The sequence below is a fragment of the Epinephelus fuscoguttatus genome, linkage group LG9, assembly GCF_011397635.1.
Source record: "Epinephelus fuscoguttatus linkage group LG9, E.fuscoguttatus.final_Chr_v1".
In the NCBI taxonomy this organism is placed as follows: Eukaryota; Metazoa; Chordata; class Actinopteri; order Perciformes; family Serranidae; genus Epinephelus; species Epinephelus fuscoguttatus.
In genome coordinates, this window is record NC_064760.1 from 32,589,656 (window position 1) to 32,616,519 (window position 26,864).

Genomic DNA, 26,864 nt, shown 5'->3' on the forward strand with positions numbered 1-26,864 from the left:
GGTTAGAATGAAATTTCGTCTTTGTGTTTCTCCCACAGACACTTCCTGTTCAAGCAGGGCTCTGGTTCATCGGCTCTACTGTCAGGGGCAGGGCAGGGTTACCCCCTGACCTCTGGGACTGTGTACTCCCCTCCGCCTCGGCCTCTCCCTCGCAGCAGCGTGACCAGACCACTGTTTACCTTCAACAAGCCTCACCGCTGCTGCAACTGGAAGTGCACGGCCCTGTCGGCGTCGCTCCTCACTCTCACCCTGGCCCTGCTGCTCACATACGTCATCGGTGAGTTACAGCACACACCAGCCATCAAGCGCGCAGGGTTTGTCGTCACGCGTAGCTGCACAAGGAGATTTGCTTTTGTTTGCTCTGATTTTATTTCAACATTTTCAAAACAGATCGCTCGAGGGGCCAGGAAATTGGGAGGCTTGTCAAGACACTGCCTAATTAATTCAAAACAGAATCAATAAAAAATACAGAAACAAACTCCAACAGAGGTTTTTACACACACACAATGTTGCAGGCTTCAAAGGGTAAAAAAAAAAATAAAGGAACAAAAAAAAAGAAAAAAAGAAGAAGAGTAGATCGATGTGGATCAAAGCAGGACAGCTGAAAATGTTACCCTCTTACTTGAAGGAGTTGGCTTAAAAAACAGCAGGTAATGTATTCCAAATGTGACCCTCTGTAGGATAGTCTAAATTGTAAATTAGCTGTCTTGGACTAAAGCACACAGAGCTGGTAATTATTCCATGATGAATACACGCATCCAGTAAGTACTAACTCACTCACTGTTTTTCTTTCTCACTTACACACCCACAGCAACACAAACACGCACACACACCTTATTATTTTTCTACCTTTTTCAGCCACGTTATTTGTATTATTTTAATCTGTCCAGGTTTGCCTTCGCTTATGACCTTATTTTCTTGATGGTGCTTTTGCCTTAGCAAAATTGCAGCTTTTTGTGGTTTGCATGTTAAGTCTCAAACCTTACAATTTTTTTGTTTGAATTCAGATTGTACACAGATGCATTGACCCTTATGACAACCAAAACAAATACACACACGTTGTATTTTAAAGAACTGTTTTCGGCAGCCCCTGATTAAGGTATATTGACTTTACTGATGTTATCATTTGTTGTAATTTTTAGACACTTGATTTTTTTTATATTTAATTTATTTATTTACTTTTCCATATTTTATTACTTTGATATCTACTTTTATACACACTGGAATGTTTCAATGTGTAAGAATGTCCATGACTTGCTTAATGTCAGTGTGTTCACAGTGTTTGATAGAGAGAAAAACAAAAACACACAGAAAAGTTTGCATGCTGGGAGGCGAGCCCTTAAAGTGGTTAAATCCTGTCAAAGAAAATGCCACATAAAGCAGTTAAATACATTATAACATGTGGCTTGCTCAGGTTGTTTGTACGTACAGCACTTAAAGTGTGGGGATGGATCTGGCTGTGCAGGACTAGTGTAAAAACGGTAACAGGCAGGTGAGTGACGGGAGACAGAATTCCTTCTAAAATGGGCAGCCAATATCCAGCTTATATGTGCAGTCTACATCCTGTGAGTCCAGGACTCCTGCGGACTTTTAAAAAGTCACAAAAGGCATTAAATCCACTGTGCTAAAAATATGGCCCTAACTGGTATTAAAATGTCATAAATCAACCTTTCAAAAATGTAAAACATGCTGACATGTAAAACAGGATTTTATTAAAACCTTTTTTCCTGATGTTGCATTGGAAAATCTTAAAATAACTAGAAACATTTTATTTTATTTTATTTTTTTAATAATTGATCAAATGTTCCTTGGACATCACACAGATCAGGATAGTAGAACCATCAACACCTATTTGGTTTCTGGCTAGCGAGCTGTCACTGATTCCTGGGTGACAAAGGGAAGTGCAAATTCAACAAAAATTGTCTGTTAAACCAAGATTTCGCAGCATGGCTGAAACAAAGCAATGCCTACAAGGCTTGGTGTATTTTATGATGGAAATCAAAGCAGTGGAATCCCACATGCAGAGTGAGAAACACAAACTCGCCAAGAAAACCACCAAACAAATGCTAGGTATTTCCCAAGAAAGTCTAGTTTTATTTTACAACAAACAATTTATCCAAAATTTTCTCAAATCCTAAATAACTGATGTTGGCTCATGTTTTTTCTCCAATTTTGGTTATTGTAAAATTGGTCTAAAATTTCATTCAGAGAGCAATTAAAAAAGTTTAAAAGTATTAAAATCGAACTTGCCTTAGGCTGTAGGAACCCTGGAATCACACTAACTTTTATTTGAGTAGGCTGAGTGTCCATATTTTTTTTTTCTGGCAAAAAAAAAAGCTGGCAGGGCGCTGGGGAAACAAGTGCCTCTCTGAAAAGTTCAGAGATTTTAAACTACAAGCGCTCAAAGTGACTGCAAAAAATGTCGGAGCAAAGAAGTAGTTGAGTGCAGTGCTTTTCTGCAAGTGGCCACATGCGGCTGGAAAAGCTCTCCTCACAACGGGAATAATTTTAAAAAAGACGCTGGTACTTAGAAAACAAAACGATATGGACATCGAGCGTATAGGATCTAAATACTTCCTCCACTGCTGATTTTAACTGCAGATGAATACAGCATATTTCTGAGGCGCTCATGAGTGCATATTGACTCTAGTTTTTAGGAGTAATGCTAATTAGGAAATCATTACCATCTTTAAAATCGAGAAAGTTCCTGGAGTTGTTCTGCAGTCTGGAAGATCATCAGCAGAGTCTGGCAAAGTCAAATACCAAATTTATTCATCGATCCCCTCCGATTGCACCAATTCCCTGTTCATCCTCAACCTTGGCCTGGCCCTCCACCTCAGCACATCGTTTTCCCTCCACGGCCCCAAGTGCAGATATCCCAACCCTCCACCCAGCCGGTTCATTTCCCTCCTGTGGTGGTACTCAAGGTCACGGCGGAGCAGGCGGGGGTTTGCATTAATCACACACACACAGACACACACATCACAGACAGACATCACACACACACACGCTGGCGAATCCATGCAGATTAATCCCCAGGCTGAACCATGCTATTCCATTAATGTCCCGGCCCCGGTAATTAGTGCATTAGTGAGGAGTGTGAGTGATGACTTGGAGACGACATCACCTTTTAATTGGTGTCATGCTCCACTCCTGCTTGGCAATGATCGATCTCTATGTTGACATCACCATGGCAACCACACCAAGACGTATGGTGTGTAAGCACAGATGACATGTCAGCCTGTAAATCAAAGATATTCAAATAACAAGATTAAAGTGGTCATGGACTTAATGTCTTTGTCTGGGGGGGGGGAGGTTGAGACACAGGCCACCAGATGATTAGGTTCTCCCATTACATAATGATTCAGTAATTTTAACGAATTAATTAACAGCCACTCACAGGAAGAAAAAAAAAAAGATCCTCCCTCAGTAGTTTTGCACTTTTTCATCTTTGTTAAATAATAGCCATGCTGATATTTATTGATTTTGAGTTTGTCTCTCATTAATCCAGGTTCTTATTGAATATTAATTCTTATTATCATAGACATTATAATAAGAAACCGAATTCATTATCATATTTGAAACGTGATAATGAATTATTCTTTATTGCAAATATAATCAGCTCCTGTGGGGTATTCTACTGTCCTTAGATGGGAAGTTGTTATATTGTATTATCATATTCATGATTATTTTCATATTCAGTTCATACAATAGACTTCTTAATTATTATTAAATATTTTAATATTCATGGATTTATGTATTTTTCATGTAAAAGACCCATCACATGAAAGTAGAACTGTACATTTTTTTTTTTTAATTTTTAAGCAAAAATACGGGATTTTCTTTTGTTTTTAGGATATAAATCTTATTATTTATTCATTTAAAAAAAAATCTAGCAAAGTGAGTGCAAGGGAGCTATAGGAGGGAGTGGTTTAAAAATTGGAGTGAAAATTAAAATATAAATAAATAAAAAGGGGCAAAGGAGTGAAGTTTTCCTGGCTGGGGTTGAGGGGGGAGGTAATGATGTCCCATGCTTAAATTTTAATGGTATTTGGGTTTATTTTTATTTATTTATTTTTATTTTATCTGCATTTTTAAAAGTGTTCCTTTTCTTTCACCCCCTCCACCCCCCACCCACCAGGCCTTTGGGAGGAAGCTAGCTGTCGAGGGTATTTCATTCCCACAGCCCCCAGACCTTTAAGAAGCGAGCCTGCTCTTGTGCAGAGACATGATGTTTTATTGTTTCCGTTTCTTATTTATGTATTTATTTTTATTAGGACACCAGGCCACCCCAGTCTGGAAAGAGAGAGGAGAGAGGATAAATAAGTAAATTAGGTGAGATGGGGGGAGGGGGAGAGTGAGGATGATTTATTGGAGGGAGATAGCAGGGTGTTGCGGTGTCCTGTATTTTTAGTGTGATTTGTATGAATGTATCTCACAGGGTTTGTATAGGACATGGTTGTTGTGTGGTTTCTCAATTGTAGGGATAAGGTAAATATGTTTAAGTTTTGGAATGCTGCTCAGACGAAAGAGCCACATTTTTTATTTTCTAAAACTTTATAAATCAAATGATTAATGGATCAAGCAAAAAACTGATATATAACTTAGTAGATACATTCATAGCCTTATCTTGTAAATAGGTAACTTGGTGTGTAACTACATGTCAGTGTGTATCCGCTGTCTGTCAGCGTGATACCACAGACACTTCTAACTGAATCAAGACATTTGCAACATTAAAAAAAATATGACATATCCCTTTACAGTCTTGCCAAGCTGGAGCCCAACACTTCAGAATGCTGGAGATGCTCCCCTTCCTTGGTGAAAATCATCTTAACGCAGCTGTTACATTTGGCTCAATCTTCGTCTCTTCTCATGACGCTCAGCCAGACTTTGCACTCCTTGCCGCAGTCATCCATGGCTCGGTATGTAATGGAGTTAGTTACTGATCTCAGATGCTCTGTGGAGGTGCAGTGTGACCGGTAGTGTAACAGCAAGGTCCTTGAAGCAGATGTTGAACGCTTGATGTAGGTCTTATACTTCAATAAACACATCTGACATTGATGATTCGCAGCAAATCCTCTTTTTTTTTGTTGACAATTTGGAAGCGGTTCTTAATACCCACCTCAAATCACTGCCAGTCCTTAAAGCTCTTTGTGCAAGTTATGTGACTTGTTTATTAATTTGGGAAAAAAAGTAACCTAGCAAATAATGAGGCAATAATATTATGTCTCAAATTAAGGTTTCCAATTAGCACAACAATAGGAGGATGCATGATTGCAGAGATAATGCTGTGCCTAAGTGATTGCAGCGTACTGTATCCCCCCTGTTGTGATTAGCTAAGGCAGTCCTCCTCTCTTTCTTTACTGCCCTCTTTCCTCTCCTCCCATACCCCCCGGTGTTGCAGGGGCTGCGAATAGCTTTGTTAATTTGTTTATCTCCCAACGTACCCCTCCCTCCTGCAGTCGTAGCTTGTTATTAAGCACAACACGGCCATCAGATATGAGGAGCAGGCATTATGATAGCGAACGGGGCATTTAAGGGGAGATAGAGGACAGATTAAGATTGCATCTGTAATCTTGAAGAATATTGCTACTGACAACGCTTCCAGTAACTCATTTTCTATTCTAAGCCTCATTTAAGTTCTGCCTCCGTAAAAAAACCTACCTACTATTGCTCTGTCATGCTGTCAAAAAAAGCTAATTAGTGTATTTTCTGCATTAATGAATGTCTTGCTGTTTTAAACAGTTACAATCCTTGGTTGTTGAATCAAATTTGAGCAGAGGGTGGGATGTGTCAGTTATGAGAGATAATCATCTCTATGGCAACAGGGAGAAGCTTCTGATGCAAGTGAAATGAGCAAGTCAGAAGCACCCTGCAATCAAATAATCACCTCCAAATCACATTTCAGTCACTGGCACACACAGGGACGCAAACAGTGTGCACTTTAAGCTAAGATCTTCTTTATAGTTCTGTTGTGCAATACGTGCCGCTTCAGGGGACCTGGCGGTTCCATAAAGAACCAAATGAGTCGTTAGCGGTTTTAAGTTCATTACTTTCACACTATTTCTTTCGGTAAATCTGCTTTCACAGTTTGATGGCAATTCAAAGCATCTGCCTTAAAAGTTAGCCATTATTCACAGGGGTCAAACTCAGTACAGTCTCCAGCTGAACTCACAAGACAAAAAGATTGGGTGTGTCTGCGTGTATATTAGAGTAAATCTGCAGATTATTTTCTTGATTTGGTTTCCCAGAGCCTGAGGTGATGCCTTTGAATGTTTTATGTCCAACAAACCCAAAGATATTAAGTCTACAAGAGTATAAGACATTTGACATTTGGCAGATAAAATGAATTGATGATAATTGTATTTATTTTCATGTCGATCCATTAAATTGGTAAATCAGCTTGTTGTTTTGCTTTATTGTTTGTATAATGGGTAGCCGAAATGAAATTATTTTGTTAATTAATGATTTGTCACGAATGAATTGATTACTGAACTATTGATGAATGATTTTAATTGCTAAATCTTGTGAGTAATTTATAAAGGAAAAATGTCAAACATTTTCTGCTCTTAAATTCTTAAATGTGATAATTTACTGTTTTATATCATTGTAAATCAGTTATCTTTTGTTTTTGGTCTATTGGTCAGACAAAACCTAATTTGAAGATATTTGAAGACACTTTTATACTTTAGAGACTATATTTGATTAATCAGTTAAGCAACAAACAGATTATGAAAGTAAACTTTAATTCTAACCCTACTTACCAAATGATGACATATGTGCTTGGTGGATAGAACTGAATAAGAGTACTTAATGTGCTCCCTCTTGATCTGGATTTCTCCTCCAGACATCCTAGCTGGCCTGGTCTGTCTCAAAGCACCAGGCTGATTATAGCTTATCATGAATTAAGAGCTTGTTCTATTCTATGGCATTGACCACCCTGGCCAACAAGTTGAAAAGCACATTATGCACTGCCGACCATACATTATGCCAAGAAGATCTGTGGAGACCTTGGAGCATCGTTATTAGAAAAGATTATTTCTCTTATTTATTATTAGCCCTCCATTTCCTGTCAGGAACTCAGTACACAACAGGAACGACAACAGGAGCACTGCAAGACAAAAAACCAAGGACCTACATACGACCTTGTCTCATTCTGTGCTCATAAACAATCCTCCACAACATGCTATGAGATGCCAAAGCTAAGGTTAGCTACAAAGCTAACATATATCAAGCCACACGCAGTCGTGTCATTTTTGTGGGATTCAAAATGTGTGACCACAAGGGCTGTACCCAAATATTCGGATATTCAAGTATTTGTTTCTATGGGTAGGTATTCGTTATGAAAATTTGGTATTCGATATTCGTTTTTTTTTTGTTTACTTTTTTTTGGTGCTAAATGTAGACTTTTTGTTGTTCGTTAATGTAGGTTATCAATAAAAATCAAAACTTTTAAATTGCACTGTTAAAAATGTGAAAATATAGTATCGCCTACCAACTGAGCATGTGTGCATGGCACGCTTAAGCGCATCCGTCTGAGGCTGTGGATCAATGCCACGTTTTACCACTTTATCACTATTCCCTCTAATTTGTAGCTGTTTTTCATTATCTTTTGAATTTAATATGAATTATGGAACCGTTTTTGTCAACGTTTGTTTCCCCCGTTTTGCACAATTAATTATTGTTTAAAGTTTCAACAAGGTTTTTTTGGAGTGTGTGACACAAGTGTGTTTTGAAAACGACCGCGGACTGTCACCTGCTCAACGCATCAGTACCTTCGGATGCCATGACAGTAATAGCCAATAACGTCAAAATGTCATTTACAGACCGATTTAACAGACGATCACTGCTGCCCGACCTGCAGGTCCATTTGCGGCTCCTGTGGGTCACGGGTCGACCCGCGCATCACTACTCAGCTCAGTCTATAAATGCTGTACACAACAGTAAGGCTATAGACATTATATTCTATTCAGGCCGGCAGAACCAGCAGTGCATCGGCTCTACAGTGCACGGCACTGCTGATTAACCATTTTATTGCAGCACAGAGTGTCTGCCAGCAACCAATTACTTGCAGAGGCTTCCTACAACTTGTTTCAACTGTTCCGATTTAATCAAAAGTCAAATTAAACAGGATGACTACCCAATGTGAAAATCAAAAGAAAGCATAGAATAATGTACTGAAGGAGACTGTTGTGCCATCACAATTTTTTGTGGTTTGAGAGCAAAGATCCGGTCGCCGCTGCACAAAACTCCGCAATACAATTAGGTCCAGAAAAACCCCGGAGTCTGCCGCGCACACCCCTGCCCCACCTCCCCCCATGAACGAATATTCGTTATAAATTCTGCCGAAGGTCCGAATGTTAAAAATGGTAATCGGGACAGCCCTAGTGACCACAGACATCACAGTTGTAACACGATGGAAAACGAAACCTTCATCACTATTTTAGCGGCTGCATCTGCTGGAAGTCGCACAAGAGGTTATGGTGTAAACACTGGCCTTTCCACGTTTGCTACAGCCTGCTGTCACTACTGCTGTGCTAATGTGAGCCAAACAGAGTGCACCTACTGGCTATTGACATTGATGGATTTTAGATAACCTTGTGAGGAGGACAAATGATTTATAATATTTAACATGTTTGATATGACAAGACTATTAAGGAGGGTCTTGTCTTACAACTAAGAAAGCAGTGGCAGGAACGACATAATTTCAAATGTGTTTAAGTCTCATACACTTTTTATTAAACTTTTTTGAATACATTCATCACATGAAGTATGTATAGTCCAGATTTTCATTATATAAGCTGTACAAAATATATGTCTTAATAATAAAATAGTGTAAAAATAAATGCAGTAGTCCAAACAACACTTGATACAACACAATAGCTTTTTTTCTAGAACAGTTTTTGAGCTGCCCCACAGTTGCAGGTGGCCCTCAAAACACCTATGCTAAACATTTTTTTTGTTTCATAGTTTCAAGTTTCTAAGTAATTAATGTAATGGATAAAGTAGCATCAGTTGAAAATATAAAAGATGACAGACCGAATTAAGAGCCAAGAAAAAAAGGTCTTCCCTTTACCTGCTGGCACCCCCTTATTACACTGGAATGGTTCAGTCCGCACCTGCGCACATTTTGACTTGACCAATTTTACCGTGCGTATTTAGCTAGCGTCAACTGCATCGACGTCGCAGTACCGTTATCCCAAATTTAGTGCTGCTAGTTATTAACCTTTATGTTATTAACAGACAAACACAACAACAAAGAGGGAAACAAATATCAAAGGAGGGGGACGTTTCTGCCAAAGGCAAGGTGAGTTAGCCTCGGTTACATAATATTTTTAACTGCTTTAAGCTAGCTCTGAGTTAGCAGTTCCAGTGTGTGCGTTTTGTTGAGTGGAAATGTGTTTAAAACGGGATTTGGGCTATTTTTGAGACCAAGACAGGAAGCCCAAGAAGCAGTTTTAGAGAGCCAAAAAGAGCCAATTAGCTTTTAATTACTTCTAAATTTAGCTAATAAAGTGCTTCATTTTTAGTGTGTGGGGGGTGAAGAAGGAAAACATTGACTCGTAATAATTGGAGTTTCAGCACACTGCCTCACACAAATGAAGTTCATTTATGTTTCAGACATACTGCCTGGTCGGTTCACTGAGCCTGGATTTCAACTTGCATAACTAGCAGCTGTTAGGTGAACAGGGGAGCTGTTGGCTGATGAAAGTACCTGAGGGAAGTAGCTGATGCCTACTCAAAGAGATGCTACATTTGTTGCAAAGAAATATTCTAAAAGTTTTTAAATCTAGTGACGATTGTGAAGTTTTCACAATGGAGAAGAGGCTCAGGCTGAATTTATAATGGTATACATATTTTAACAAAAATAGCAATGTTATAAGATAGTATGTCCACTTTAGACTAAGTGTATAATGTGAGACTCTGATACATTGCCATAGAGAGGGCAGCAGCAGGTCCCCTACCTTTTGATGAAGTCTGGTGAAGACAAGAGACAAGGTGAGCTCATGAAGGATACCGACTAGTGGCTCCAAAAGGTTAAATAAAATGTATGACTGTTTGACTAGGTAGTTGACCTTTTATTAGGGAATACAATAACTCTACATCCTGTCTCAGCTACAGTTGAGTAACTGTCAAAAGATGACTTTAACAACCGATTCAAACTCAAAATCAAAATCACTCAATATAATGCAGTTATTTTGACTTGTCACAGTAGGAAAAGCACAGCTATACACAGTGAAATTAATGATAAATGATGGCCATTTTGCTGCTTCAGTTTCAGAGTCCTGCTATTATGCATACAAGTTCACTATCACTTTGTCATGGCTTGCTGGGACACTTAAATATAATGGAGCCATCATTAATGTTAATGTTAATAGAAACACCTCTACTCTTTTTTGCTATGACAAATTAAAATGTCTGCTTTGACAAAGGCCTACTGTCTTCGAGACAAGCAAACAAAGATGATGCATCACTTGACAGATTCAATTGTTTAGCCATGTTGACAGCACTGTAAGAAGTGACCGCAGATTCTGGGAATTTATGAAGCAGTACAAACAGCGTCCTTGATGAGCTGATTAAAAATAATATTCTTGGTCATTCTTGGTCCCTAATGTTGCTGTTGTAGATACAGTATGTTGGACTGAAATGTATGAAGCAACTATTGTAGCTACGTAGTGGTAGCCTCCATTGGCTAACTCAATTTCTAGCTGACATACAGGCTGGTGGTGGTCCAGCTCTGCCTCTCACTCACCATATAGCCGGCTAGCTCTGTCCATCTTCAGCACTAGTGCTCCTGGCTCTCATTATTCTGTTTTAGTAAACACACTAAGTACAGCAGGAAAATGTCCCTGGGAATAGAGGTGAAAAAACATGAATATTGCCGCTTCCAGTGAGGGGCAGCTTTACCTTTATCCTTTTAGCTAAAGGCACCGACAGCAAATTAGGACTTGTGTGCTAAAGCTGTTGTGGGCAATGCAATTACAGAGTATCTTGGTGAGAAAGTAGCATCAAAAATAGTACAGTAGTGTTGGATATTCTGTCGAACTCATTTTTCACAAGTAAGTTGCAAAGTAATTAAGGAAGTGTCCCCAAAGAAAGACAGGGTGTAAATCTCCTTGGCCTGTTTTTTTTAAGTGTACCTATAGAAAGGACGAAGAAGCAAAGACTTTGAACAAATCCATGTGGAAGAGAAAGACAGGCCCAAAATAAAAGGATAGTCTAAAACTAAATTGGAAAAGCTCAAATGTGCTGATTCACTCTGCTGAAGATCTGCTACTTTTATTCACTCTGAGCTGAGTCCCATAAGCAATCAGACAGCACAATCTGCAGGCCATCGCACAGATACTGGACTGTACTGTGATTGCCGTACTTACTGAGCAGGTAAAAATGCTTTTACGAAATTTTCAACATTTTGTGACATCAGCTCCTGAAGCAATAATTAGGTGGTATAGACCGCAATATGATGAATACAAAATTGTGGAAACTAACAGACTGAGATAATAATAATAACCTCAGTGGAGAGAACAGTATCAGTGGGGATTGCAGTCTGTTCTGATAGCAGGTGGCGGGCAGAAGGCCATAGATTGTGTACAGAGGTAAAGTCAGAGGGGCAGCTGAATCCGGTGATGGCTGTCAGGATGAAGCTGTTTAGGTGTTGTGTCGGGCTGGTCCTAATGAAATCTTACCTTCTCCCAAAGGAAGGTTTTTGAACAGGTGGTCGCCTGTTTGTCTGGGATCAGCGGCGATCCTCTTCATTGTGCAGCTCTGTCAAGGAGGGCAACTGGCAACCAATTATCTACTCAGCAATGCTGAGTGGGTAAGATTGGCTGCTACAACTTGTTTCCAGTAGGGCCTGGAAACTAGAACCCTTTCTATTAGGAGTGCACTGGCTCAGCACAGTTCAGTTGGACACGAAATCGCTGTCACACACAGTGACTCAATCACAGTACAGCAATGCTGCCGTGTTCTGCACTGTGTATTGGCTTTATTCTCTTTGTCTCTACAGATGTTTTCAATCTGTTCCATAATTATAGCTCACTCTCAGAGGACTGTTAACTGCATTTGTGCTTATGTGTGTGTTTGTGGTGTGTGTATATAATCAAGGCTTATTATTTATAGTTTCTAGTTTTCAAAAAAAAAGAAAGAAAATCTGATAATTTCTAATTCAAAAGTTTTGTTTTTTGCATGCTTAGATTAAGTGGTGCATTTGTGTTTCCTTGTTTTTCTCTAAACTTTCTTTCATGGAAGCATTTTCTTATAGCCTTTACTATAAACTGCGGTGGTGTTCAGTGCTCTTGCAGCAGAAAACAACCTGTTTGGGGTGCATGAGGACAGAAATTTAAAGGTATACTGTACTGGATTGTAGGGCTGCTCGATTATGGAAAAAATCCTAATCACGATTATTTTGGTTAAAATTGAAATCACGATTATGCAAACGATTATGCAGCGCACGTGATGACTTATTTACACGACGGCATGTCATTTCTGTCTCCACATGGTCGCGCATTTACAATTCTGCTCTGCTATCTGTATTGCACACGGCGGAGTTTGGCCCTGATGTGCACGCACACACGCAGACCAACCTCTCTGGCTCTCCCTCTGCCATTTTCCGCACGCTGTTTTTGAAATCTTAGGCGCTCACCTGCCCCTCACATTATTTGATTTCACCTACTTGACTGGCTCGTGGAGTGAATAGAGGAGAGGAGGGGAAGGGGCAGTATTGCACATGCGCGGCTTCCGGGTGCGTTTGATTTGCAACACAAGACAACGAGAGCAAACTGACAAGAAGTGCATAATCCTTTTATGACGATTATTTTATTTTCATAATCGTTGAAAGCCCAAATCGTAATCTAGATTAAAATTCGATTAATCGAGCAGCCCTACCGGATTGTCTGTTATTCTTTGACACACAAGTCAAAGTTAAAGCCAACCCCAGATTGACTCTTGTTTAGCATTTTGCCTCACTATATTTGTGCTTTTTGGGGCTGTGTTGCTATGTTTTTACAAAACTCCAACCTCACATAAGTGCTGTAGAGGTACACACATCAGAAAATACAGGCAGAGGCAGAAATATGATGAAAAGTGATGATTGAGAGAGCGATTGAGTCTATGTACTGTCTTCAGGAAAATCCTGGATAGTATATCTTTAAGGTGAAAAGCGATTTCAACCATTCTGCTCCTTTTACAAAACTTTGCTAAAACCCCAAAGAAGAAAAACTGAGCCTTACATACATGTGTATCTCAGTCCAAAGGTACACTATGTGTGTGTAAGCATGTGCATGTAAGGTGAAATTACTTTGTGTTTGGGATTGTGTGTGCATCTGTGTGTGTGTGTGCGCTCCTCACCCCCAGCTTCTTTCAGCCAGCTGCTTCATGGCTCATTGGGGTCTGTATTGATTGGTCCAGTTTCTCTTTGTTTTCAGCCCTCTATTTTGGTCGTCTGATGCAGCTCTAAGAAACCCGCTGGCCTTTGCTAAAACTGCCGTAACAGCTACAGGAGCCTTTGGTAAAATTGCTTTAAATGGCTAGACAGACTCTGGTCAGAAAGCTCTGAATGGCAAGAGAGCCCTTTGGTAAAATGTCTCCAGAAGGTCAGAGAGGCTGCAATGAAATAGCCTCAATAGCTCCAATAGTTCACCAGGCAAGTACATGCTCACACACATGCACTCAGACGTGCAGGGCAACCCACACTCACACACTCTCTTTTTGTCTCTCTCATCCTGTGACACTCACACACGAATGCAGTCTCACACCCACGCACAAACACACGGGCACTGAGCTGTATGTGACTGAGCTGCAGTTGTGAGTCGCTGTTTGTCTGCAGTGTTTTGGCTCTCCGTGCTGGTTGATGGTGACTGCCGGAGGGGAATCTAACATGGCGCCGATCCCCTGCTCATTTAACACTATTCTGTCTGTTGTAACATGACTCAGCTTTCAGAAAAGGACCAGATCAGTAAGACAGCGAGTGGGAGACAGACAGGGAGAGTGGGGGACTCTGACAGAAAGGGAGAGGGGGCGTGATTAGGAATGAAAGAACAACAGAGAAACGCGTGAAGCAGAAAGCTCTGATCTGTTGGACTTGGTGTACTGTCGCTACCGTGACTAACTAGATGACAGTGACAGCGAGTTTTACTGGTAAATAAACACCAGGATATACAGCAAATCTCATCATTCAAGATGTGAGAAGTGTGTCACCACCTCCGCTCTTCCTTTATCCCTCTTTTCCGTCATTTTATCCCTTTATCCAAACAGGACTTCCGATTCCAGACTAGCAAGGTCACATTGATGATGAGTCCCGAGGTTTACCAGACAAGACAATACGGAGTGAGGCTCTGCTGCCGCTCACACTTGCACACAAGCAAATGTCAGCAGACACACACTCATGCACACAAACATACACACTTAAACAGTCATGACAGTGGTATTAGTAGCTTTCAAGGGGTTGGTGGAGGGGAGGAAGAAAAACACTTTAGCACCTCTTGTCTGTCAGAGTGGAGCGAGGGCCGACAGGCGAAGAGGCGGGAGGGCAGGCAGACCCCCAGGCTCTCAGTCTCTACTCCAACGTTGACTTAGACACAGATTTGTTTTATTGGCTCTGAAGTCCCTCTCCTTCACTCTCCTTCACACTTGTTTTTCCCCATTTGTCTCTCTCCTCCTTTCTTACTCCCTTCTCTCCATCTCCCCATGTTTTTTATCTCCCTCTGCCCTTCTTTCCCTCTCTGCGTTTCTTTCTCCCATCCCTCAGAAGTTGTGGCTTAGCTAGAGGCTGACACAGCCATGCAGAACTTGGATGAGAAATTGCTTTTACTGTACATGCTAAACTACACACTAAATCGAATGACTGATGCTCTTGAAAGTGTTTGCTGCCGGGCAAAGCCAGCTGTAGTCTTTGGTTGTCAGATGGAATATAGTCGGCGGTTTGCTATGTGTTTGAGCGCAAAAGAACTTGGCAATCAAGCCTGGGTGTGTTTCCGCTTGTGCGAGAGTATTGATAAATCATTTTTAACTGACTGCAGTGCTACCTTGGCTGTAATGGTTATCGATAAGACAGTATATTCACAGTCAATCTCACCCATTGTGTCCTACAGCCCAGCCCAGCCCAGCACTGTTACAAACACCAGATAACTGCATGTAGCGTAACACAGGCATTAAACAGGAATGCACACAGGCATGCGCGCACACACGATTTTCTTTCTCTATCTCCTACTCTTTCTCCCACCACGAGTGTGAAATCTAATCATCACTGGAGCCCACAATCATTTCTATCTAATCTGGAGGCACACACATGCCTGACAACAACAATAGTAACAACTGCTGCAGCAACTGCAAGCTAGCATTATCTCAGCCTCTACCAGCTCAAATGGTCTGCTTTTTAAACCTGCCTATCAGGAGAGAATAATGGAGAGAATTTAGTGGTTCAGGGTTGCCAATGATTACAATCACAATAAAGATATGCCATGATATGTCTTTGCATTCCAGCTGTTCGTGTACAGGAGCAGTAATCGAGTGGTTGTTATCTCAGCTGCCTTGCTAACATTATCCACAAATTTCCACCAGCTTGGATTCCTCTGTTCTCTTATTTCTCTCCATGGTAGTTTAAGTAAGCCTGGGAAAAAAGAAACACATCAAGCACCTCTTTCTCTTACTACTTAACTGTCTCAGTCTCTCTCCATACCCTGCGCTGTTCTCTTCAGCCTGCCACATCTTCCACGCACATCTCGGCAGGGTAGCCGACAGCGAGGGTACAGTACAGAACCCCCTCACAGCAGTGCCGTCCTATTACCTCTGGCAGTCATCTCACTGTCACACTGATCAATGATTCATGTGTGCGAGGGCCTCGGCCTGTTAGCTTGCTGCACCGCTGCTCGCTGTCGCCACTGTGCTGCTGCCGCTCCCGTTATAATGACTGGACTCACTCGGAGTCTCTCTCTAACGTGATGGTTATGTGCGTTTTTTTGCTAGAGCGCGGGAGAGAAAGATGGACACTGAGAAGGAGATGGATAGACAGACAGGTGGAAAAGAGAGTGAGAGTGAAGGTTCATGCTGAGCACATGCTGCTCGCATAACTGACTGCACGCTGTGTCGAAGTGTGTCTGTGTGAGTGTGTATGTATTTTGTGTGCCCACAGGAAGGATCAAAAATGTATCAAATCCTATAAGCAATAGAGTTAAGAAGTAAGTGGAACCACTGGCTCCAGGGGTATTTTTATACTACTGTACATCCTCATTTTAGATTTTCCCATTTTAGAGCTATCTTAATTATATAAACACTAGGTGCACTTGTGGCTGAATGGTTAAGACACAAGCCATATAACTGCAACGTCCCCAGTTTAACTTCATCTGGGGACTTGTTAGTGATGCCTTCCTTTTGGTCTAGTTCCCTGACTGTTTCAATACAATCAGCTGACCAAGAAATATTTTAGGGCAAAAACAAAAACAAACAAACAAAAAAAAAAGGACAAGAAAAGTATAGAAACACCAGTGTGTCCTAGAAAATGAAATAATACCCTGCTACTATATGTTTGTTATCATCATAGCTTCCATTATTTCTCCTTTAATTTTGAGAAATCATTTTTTTGGAATAGCAGATGGCTCCAAACACTGTGATACCCATGATCTTTAGTCATCGTTGCTTCAGAGAGGCGTCATCCCTCCCCTTTTGGAAAATAGGGAGAGAAAAAAGCTTTTGATGTCGTGATAATACTAGTCCAGTGTGATTTTTATCTCGGTGATTTGGGGTTGTATTTAGGTTTTTTATTTTCTCTGCGTCTCTTCTTTGTCTCTTTGTCAGTCAAAAATCACAGAGTCTGCGTTGGCAATCATAAATAAATGTTTTGACATTATTTTGGGTGCTGGAAGCTCATCTCGCTACACAGCATGGAGACCCATTCGCAGGTAGAGCACGCTCAAATCCATCAGAAGAGCAACATCTCAAAAGATGAGGAGATGGATGACATGACAACGTGTGGCAGAATTTGTCCTGTTTGTTTAACCCACATTAAAAACAAAACAAAAAAAAAAAAAAATGAAAAAAGGGAGGTTTACTTTGTACATCACAGTGAGTGGTGCTGTGTAGTGTTTCTGTGGTGTGTAGAGCGGAATTACAAATGACTGTGCGCTTCATATTCCAGGGGTTATATCAGTAAATTCAAGTAAAAAATAGACTTTATCTGGTGTGAATGCGCCACACAAAACACAGACGTTGGGGGCTAATTTCTAAATCACACGAGGTCCCCTGGCAATACCAGTCTGATGCAAATAAGGTTTTATACTTCAACGCTTTTACAACAAACTGCAACTTTGTTGACTCGCAAAATTATCTTATAAATTGACAAACATCATATATGAAATTCATGACTCAATTAAAACAGGATAAATAAAATTATCTGTCTCTCACCATTGTACGCTACTTCTTTTTTTCTGTGCTCCTCTCCGGGAAAAAAGAAACCAATCAGTGGCATGAGTCAAAGCTGTAGCCAATTCAGGACATGTTTTTGCAATTAAGAACGAAACTGCGTGGTATAGTTGCTGAATTCATCTGACTTTCACCCAGAATGTGACAGCAAATTCACCCAAAGGAATAGTTTGACATTTTGAGAAATATGAATATTGTCTCACAGAGGGGCTCTGTGTTGAAACTAGTTTCAATACCTTTGAGTTGTTATTATGATTACATGCTGTATATTCTTAAACAAATTACATTTTAGGAAAATTGCCACAACCTGACATACTGCAAGCCTGAAGCAGGACAGAATCCCAGCATAGAAATAGTGCTTGGTTTCAAGGGCTCTGCGCAAAACACATGTGCTTGTGCTTGTGTGTGGGCTCTATAGGGCTCATATAAAACTTTTCCCAAGGAGCCCCCGGTGGGATTATCCGACCCTGTTTGGGAGTTGTAATTGACTTCTTTACGCTCTGTCTGCACACAGTCTCTGTTTTTATGTACACAGGCATTTACATTTGGCCTATTATCAAATCATTTACAGTATATACTAATGTAGTTACTCGTTTTACATACTAATCCAAACTTATGAGCTTTTTCTGGAGCTTATGACATAACAGTTATCTCCATGACAACTAAGCTAACTTTATCTGTCCATGTGGAAGCTATGAAGCAGACCTTGAGTTAGGATCTTTTTTTATTGTTTAAATTTTATTTCTAAGGTCATGAATGAACCTTCACACTCAGCGTTTGCTCATCTTTTACACTGATTCAACCAGGAGAGTTTCATGCCCCTCTTAGCCTTGGAAGAGTGCCAACAGCCAGCCACCTCCAGCAAATGAATAAGGCTCAGGGTTGCAGAATCCTAGATGTCAAAAAACACTCCCACTTTAACTGTATCCCTAAAATTAAGCCCTAGTCCTGTCCTTGCCTGTGGCTCCACAAGCACTCAATTTTTAAATACCCAGATTCAACTTGGTTCAAGTGAAGAACACCAAACATGTCATCACTACTCTTAATATTGCTGTGAGGACATCAGGTCCTCCAAAGTACAAGAGCATACACACCAACTTACACTCTCCACCGCCATCCTCTCTTCATCACGTTCTCAGGTCCTTATCCCTCCTCGCTTCAGTGTGTGTTTGTATGTGTGCACGCGCTCTGTGGCCCTAGATGCTAAGTGTTCTAGCAAAAGGTCAACAGCCATAAAACAAGAGAGTGAGAGAGACGGAGAGAGAGTGGCTGATGAGCAGGAGCATGAGAAGTAGGGTCTGAGGGGCTTTTAAGGAGGAATGGAGTGGTGAGGAGGAGAAGATAGGAGAGCCGGTGAGGACTGTCGCTGCAGAGTCATTACTGGAGTGGGTAACACTTGCCTATTGGAGGTGTGGGGGGCACCGGAGAACAAGGAGGGAAAGAAAAGCAATTCAGACGAGAGGAAGTGAGGAGAGAATGGAGCATGAGAGACTGAATGGTGGAAATGCTAAATGTATCAGTTTGGGAATAACTTGTCATCCCTCACTGAGCACTCTTACAGACTAATTTATGAAACTATGATAGGTTGTTCCACTCCACTGCGTAATATAATGCAGTACAAACAGTGGTGATGCATACAAACCTGCATTTGTAGGTGCAACACTATATTTCATGTTTAATTCTAATAGAAGAGAGTTGATAATGAGCCGTAGTTTAAAGGAAATCTCTGCGGGATCGTCTCCAGATCCATCATTGTTAAATGAAATGTGATTCAGACTATCATTAACATGTTTTTCTGTGCGTTTCTCTCTACCTGCCTGTTTTCTCTCCCACCTGTCTGCTAAAGATAGAGCACTTACAGTACCAGACAACCAGAGGGGATTTTGCTGGAGACTAAACCCATGAAATTGAATGTACATGGCAGATCACTTGGGTTACTGTTTGTCATATTTTTTTTTTTCCTCCCATCATCAGAATGAGTCATCACAAGTAATTTCACAGCAATGTGTTAATGAGAAAATCCCCCACACTGCTTCTTTATAAAATGAAAATAAGAAAACTACAGTGAAGGGGGGGGTGAAAAAAAAAAAAAGATATTTTAAAATGAGTGACTCGCAGCCACACTGATGTGAAGAATCTGTGCGTGTCCATGTCTGGTCTCGTCACAGGCTGACAGTTCAATTAGTCTGAACTAAATGATGCATGACGTCTCCCTCATGGCCCTAGTAATCGTCAGTGTTCTGCTTAGGAGAGCTCATATTGTGCATGAGTAGATAGCTAAACCAACAGTGGCTAGAGCTAGTCAGAAGTCGAAATGTATGATTTTGCTGATCCCCATAGATGCCAGAGTGGAGCATGGGACCAAATTGGCTTCAACTCTCAGAGCTCATCACAGATTTGCTTTGCAGAGAAAATAGCGCTTTTTTCTCTGTGCTTCTGCAACATAAAGTGACTGCAAACGGCTTTGAACTATCTGGAGTTTTAATTAGGTATTCTTAATCAGCTGGGGATCAAGTGTGGGCGAGAGCGTGTAGGTGTGTGCATGCCTGCATGCATGAAACTAGCAGGTACATCTATGCACTTGTGTGAACGCACCGTACCTGTGTGATTGTGTTGGTCATGCCGTATAATTGTGGATTTGTTTTTCTAAGCAGCCATTTTGTGTGAGCGCTTGCAAGCGCGTGTCAAGTGCTTTTTCTGGGTGTCGGCAATCAGCAGACAGAAGACAGACAGCGAAGATGTTTGAAGTCGTTAGAAGTTCCTTACCTTGATCTGCATTCAGCAGCCATCCTCTGGCTGCCACCAGCGCATAGTAACTTTGTGATTTGAGTCTTTGCTTTTGTTTGATGTTCCCAATGTGTCAAAGGAGAAAAAACCTGCAATGATTTATTTCATTTGCTTTGTTCTTCACGTCAGCAAAGGGACACTGCCTTTTTAGATTCATTAAAGTAAAAAACTAAAGCAGTGTTGCAGTACAATCTCACATGAATGGGACCTGATGATTGGTCAGAGGAAGGTGAATGTTTTACTGAACATTTTATTGACAGCCTTGCAAGACGCTAATTAATTTCCTTAATGGCCAGGTGTTAGTTGTTTTTATTTAACAGCATGCTGGATTGTTGTCCTAGTAAACAGTTTTATGAGTGGGAGGGGGAATCCAGTATCCTCCCATCCTCCCATACCCTTTGTTGTTTAAAAGGCCCATATGGATTGTGAATCGGCAGCAGCTTTCAAAGCATCATTAGTCATGCATAAAAGACTGTGTTAGCGCTTTAATACCAGCCCTGGGCTCAGGCTCTGAAGATCTGCCTTAATTGCCCACCTCTGCCACGTTCTGTGTTCATGTACGCATATGTACGTGCACATACTGGACGTGTGTGTGTGTGTGTGTGTGTGTGTGGGTATTTGCTCATTGTCCACTAACTTGCCAGGCACTAATAAGCACATAAACTGAGTGAGAACTCTAAGATGGGCATTAAAAGAAGATTCAGACACACCTCTCTGCATGCCTTGAATAATGATCTTTTCTATCTGCTTTTCCTCTCCCTTTGGCTGTCACTGTATGTGTGTCTTTGTGTGTCTGCGTGTGTGTGTGTGTGTGTGTGTGTGTGTGTGTGTGTGTGTGTGTGCGTGCGTGCGCGCGCGCGCGCATAGCGGTCCACCTGCTAGGTCTGACCTGGCATCTGCGGCACGGCGAGAGCCAGCTGTACGAGAACGGCCTGAGCTCGGCGGACCATCAACAGGAGGACCGCAGCAAAGCCAGACCTACCAGCTCCATCCACCTGCTGGACACACTCAACCCTGAAAACACACACGCCGGTGACAGAGGTGAGCTGACGCACATACAGTGTACACCATAATAACAGATGTTCTGCACTCAGCTATTGACAGGATTTGCCCGTCAGTAACAACACAGCAAATGTAATACAGTAATTTGCAGATTCGTAAATATTAAATGCATCGAATGAACACTGGCTTAAAGCATTTCACACAACTGTGCTTGGCTGCTTTTATTTTGTATTTATGTGACATTTTAAAAGCATTAAGGTAAGTGTGTAGTTAAACCAGCAGGGTGTTTTAAAAACAGTAAAACTAGGCTAATGTCAGTGAGACAGGGTTATTTTCAGGAAATTCTGCATCATAAAGGAGATTTAAATAAGTCCGACCTACAGTATGTTATGGAAACTTATCCCAGGCTAGTTTATAGGGTTAGCTTCACATCAGTCTTTTTGAAGTACAGGTCAGATTTACCACCTTTTGACATGGGCTGCCTTTACAGTCTAATTAAAATCTGAGGTCATATCATTTAAAGGAGATCTACACTTATTTTACACATCAAAGTGTGTTTACAGATCATGAGGAGTACTACTACATACATGGAAAAAGTTTTATAAAGCTTTTCGGTGTTGCGCAGAATTTGACAAATTGCTTTAAGTGATGTTGGGACTCATTACTACAGGTTTAAAATAAAAACTGAAAATAAAAATCTGGTGGTGTTGAGTCAGAAAGAGGTAAGCTTGCTAGTAGCTGGCTTCTCATCTCTGTTTGAAATAGTGGCTCAAGGCAAAATTAGCAACTAATAGCATAACACATTCAGATTCAGTCAGATGTAATCATATAGCTGTGAACAAACATGATACATAACATAACATATGTAAGCTTCGCATGTTCACAGAGGCAACACAGAAACAGGCACCCAAGTAACCACATTCTAACTAATGAGCATTCACCCATATGTTTAAGCAGACGCTTATATGCCATTTGGAAAACTCTGAAGGATAAAGAAAGGGAAGGTCAGGGACAATCTCAAGTAGTTTTTCACTGTACCACAGCTATACATGTGCTTATACACAATAACAGACACATCTGCATATATGGCTCCAATTACATGTACACTGATAAGGTACCATTTGAACTCCCTGTCTCCACTTGAGTTATGAAGAAGTTGTGTCCTTGATCATTCTTTGCAACTGTAGTATTACCGGTGTCAAGTTAATGTTAAAAACATGTGTCCTTAGTTGGAGTTTTGCTGTTATGCTTTCCATCAAATATATACTTTTCAATCTTTCCCTCCATCGTTGGACAGTAGGTGGCTTTACACATCTCAGTAACACTGTAATCATCGTTGCAAGCAAATATGTGTGGTTTTGGTGTCTATTTCCTCTTTAGTTTATCCAAGTATAAAGAACACTGGCTCCTTTTTTTTATGTCCATCTAAAATGATATTTAATAAACCTGTCACCCCACTGTAGCCAACATTTTCCACTATTTCTTTCCTTTTTAAAATCTCCTAAAGGAAATTAACAGACACCCAGACATCAGTCTATTAAAAATACAAAAGGGACAGACAGCCAGTCAGTCATTAAACAACATTTCCATCTTTATGGAAGCTGTTATGTTACTTGTACAGCACGTTCCAACTGATGGTTTTAATTGCTAATTAGTTGTTTTCTTTCAATAAATTAAATTACCTGGCTCTGGTCCTATCTGATATGTTAAAGCTTTTAAATATTATGTTCCACATTAAACATATACACATCATTTTCATTAAATATATAAAGGAAGTTTACATTAGTAAGGTGTGAATCCAACTCAAGAGGAATGTTTGCCAGTGAATCAGTGCAATATTTTGAGCTAACAGTGGATTTAGTGGTATTGAGTTCATCTCTTCTTTTGTCTGAGCTGAATGACAACATGCTGCCAAAAGTTCTCTTTTGCTGTGCTTTGTTTTTGTTGTAATTTGTTAGTCTCCATATTATATGTGCTGTTCTGTAGCTCGCGAACAATGGCTGTGATTTTCTTCACTGTGAATTGATGTGATTGATGTCAAAGGTCTACTTTCCAAAGTCATGAAATAAAGAAGACGTGACTTAGTCTGCTCACATCAGCTGCAAATAGGCTTTATGAAACAGGCTTTTTATAATAAGCTCCCATTTTCTGGGCCATCTTTATTAACCATTGTTGTGCAACAACTCTCACATACTTAGAAAGGTCAGCTCAAATACATACATACATGGAGACAGGTCATGGACTATTTTAATTTCTATACCATCCTTAGACAGTAATCTAATATTACTTGTGTTTTTTCTGTCTGCACACTTAATGAAATAGAAATCCTTCAAGGGCACTCAAACATTTCCTCTACAGGATTTAATGGAAACACAATAATTAGAATAAAAGGAAGACTTGAAAATCCTCTTGAAATGTAAATACAAGCATTTAAACATTATGATTGGGACATGTTGAGACTGACTATATATCCATTGGCATGAATTCCAATCAGTCTCTATTGCATTAGGACTCTGGCTTGCATACATAGCACACTCGGCACAATGAATGTTCCAATACGATAGAGAGACATCAGTCCAGAGATCAGCCTTGAACTGATTACTCATTTATTAGAAAGGCAAGGTAATTGGTTAATCATGTTCCCTCTTAGCCACTACGTGACTGGAATAGCCTTTCTCCAATCGGCCTTCTCTCAACTAGCCAGAGGAATTACTAACACCAATTTAACCCCATGACATGGGACATTAATTGTGAGTGTTCCAGGTCATGAAGTCAGGCAGGACACAGCAACCTTCACGCTTAGACAGACTCTGATGGATATTACATTGGATGCTGTTGGAGCCCATGTTCAGCACTTATACAGAGACCGTGCGAGCCAAACTGCAACCCACTGCAATTTAGGCAACCTGGGACATCCCTAAAGCAACTATTCTTGATGAATCCTCACATTCTGAGGATTAACACTCTCATCAGTAGCTAAATCCTCCGATAGAGCGCACAGGGGTCATGGAATTCACTTCCGAGTGTTGCGTCACAACAATCTATTGTTTCACGTCCTATTGCTTTATATGCTTGATGAAAGCTGGGAAATCAAAATGGGCAAAGCTAAGCTGTTGATGCAGGGGGCTGAGATTAATAAAATTGGCACGGTGGAGGTGGTCCCCGGGCAGGGGAGGGCCAGAGAGATTAGAGATTAGGCTGTAATCCAGTGTGGCAGATTATCACGCTCATCCTGCTGTACCCATCACCTCTCACACCAAGAGACCACACAATCCCCTAGATTACACAGCGAAGGATGGTGAGAGGAGGCTGCGGGAAATGGAAATGATAAAAAAAAACACGACACGGTAGGGAGAGAGAAGAGTGAGAGTGATGGGAGGAGACGAGAATGATTGATGGATCTACACCAATCTACTTGAAGGATGCTTGAGATATCAATCATAAAAGTGGCACAAGCTAGATAATCGCTCACATTAAAATATAATTTTCATTAAACAACTTCTTAGCCATTTTCATGACTTTTGTCTACACAACAGAGACACAAAGCAGCAAAATGTTCTTTTTTTCTTCTTGAATAAATGATTTTATTCTTGATGCGCTGCAATAAACACAAGTAACAACATAACAGTGGGAGCATAAAGATAGCCGAGGAGACTGATTGGAGGATGGTTATCAGTTTCTGCTTGTTTTGATATAAACTGATGACACAGTGGGGAGAGATGAAACAAGCTCAGCGGAATGATTGGAAGGTAGTAATCTGCTTGTATTCCTGTTCATGTATTTTTAGTGTTGTTGTTTTTATGTCAACTTCAATGCCATAAAGATAGGCTCTCTGTTTGATTTGTTGGCTCGGCGCCGGAATCAGGATCGGGAGCAGCAGAATTGTAATCTACCTTGCGAGGCAGCTTGCAGCATGGCGCTAGATACTAATTGACATGTTGTGTCATCCGCGTATGGCTAGTGTCTTGTCAAGCCGTGCGTGCTGCGTTTTATGTTCTTCATGCTATCTCTCCTGCAGTTTCAGAGATCACCAGGAGCCCTTCTTAGTCCTCCACACATAAAAGCCTCTCTAATTAGTGCTACATTAATTGCCACTCACCCCATGATAATCAACCTCAGGGTGATGTGCATGTGCGAAGGCGCGCACACTTCATCTTTCTCTTTTCTCTGTTTCTATATCTGACATGCATGAATGCGAGCACACGGACATGCCCACACACACACATGCACACACACAGAGAAATTCCTCTGGTGCAGATGAAAGCAAAAGTGCCCAGAGAAGAAATATTCTGTCAGTGGATTCCCTGCCTTAATGAAGTACATTGAAGTTTGAGAATAATATTTCAGTCAACGTGGAACGGCGGCTATATTAATGATATGAAATGATACAAACTGACATACAGTAGAGCGGCATATTGCCTCATTATAATGTGAAGATGATGAAATGCAGAGCCTGTGGAATGCCATCTGAGCCTATGTGATGAGTGTATAAACCTTCTGTATGAAAGGAGAGTTAGTGCTGAATTGTTTTCACTCTATCTGATGGTGTGGTTGGAAATGGTGTGTAGATGGATGGAATGTGACACAGACAGAGAGGAGGGCTCTTAAAGAGCACATCAATATTCTAGACTGCGTGCAGAGAGAGAGGAGCGAGGCTGAGCAGTGTGTGTGCGTACAGACGAGTGTGCATATTGTATGCATGTATGTGGGAAAAGGAGACGTGTCGGTGGGAGAGATGAGTTCGTGCTCGTGCTTGTGTGCAAATGCTGATGGACTGGTCCCTGTTACACTGGTCTCATTGATTTTCTCACGCTGGGATACAGTCTCGGGATGTAACACCCACACCCACATACACAGAGACACACACGCAGCGAAAGTATAGATCATTTAGTGAACCCCCTGCTTGAGCGCCTCAAGTTGAGAAAGCCTAACAGCAGCAACATTTCTGTCTGTTACTCAGCCTGCATTCAAAACATCTCATCCAAATATAGCTGAAGAAATTAAACATAATTTCAAGCTGCAGTCAGTGTTTACAGTGTAGATGACACATTTTAAGGCGAGCAGAGGGCTGTGTAGCGTTCACTCTTGACATTTGAAAGTAGTAGATTGATGTCTGACATCAAAGGCAAAAAAAATCAAAGTCAATTTTTATCTTCTTGGTAAACAGACTCAAACTTCCTTTTTGATGAAAAAATATTTACTACTACTGCTTTTGCCATAGAGTACCAAAAGGGGTTAAATGGGGTTTTGGAGTATTTGCACTTTGCTGGTATTTTCATTTTACGCCACTTATACTGTACTACAGTTCAGAGTAAAATGTTACAAGTTCTGTAACATATCAAGATCTTGGATAAAAAAAACATGAGCGTAGGCAATACAACTATTTTTTTCTATATTGAACCCTCTAATGGTATAAAAAGCACTGCAGTCGAAATTACTGTAGCTCCACCTTGTCTTGCTCCAACATTAAAATGCTATTGATGCTTCAGGATTAACAACATTGCAGTGTAGCATATAACTTTTTACTTTTTTAACTTTTATTTTGAGAGCTAGTATATTAGTGGCATCTACTTGTGTAGTTGCAGAACTGAAACTCCTCCAGTGTGCCAAGCATGTAGGAGAGCTACAGTGGCCAAAGTGAATGTGAAAGCGTGAATGGC

At 40.7% G+C, this 26,864-nt stretch overlaps 2 protein-coding genes across 2 annotated transcripts in view; one reads left to right on the forward strand and one right to left on the reverse strand.

The window, feature by feature from the left end:
- Nucleotides 1–26,864, reverse strand: part of LOC125894881 (type-2 angiotensin II receptor-like) — a 366,195-nt gene that overhangs the window by 218,628 nt on the left and 120,703 nt on the right. The window lies entirely within an intron of this gene.
- The window catches only part of tenm1 (teneurin transmembrane protein 1), a 210,995-nt gene that overhangs the window by 75,099 nt on the left and 109,032 nt on the right, over nucleotides 1–26,864 (forward strand). The window contains exons 5-6 of the mRNA XM_049586530.1: nucleotides 39–277; nucleotides 21,070–21,243. Of these exons, the coding sequence (XP_049442487.1) occupies nucleotides 39–277; nucleotides 21,070–21,243 (413 nt within the window). The remainder of the gene's footprint in view (nucleotides 1–38; nucleotides 278–21,069; nucleotides 21,244–26,864) is intronic.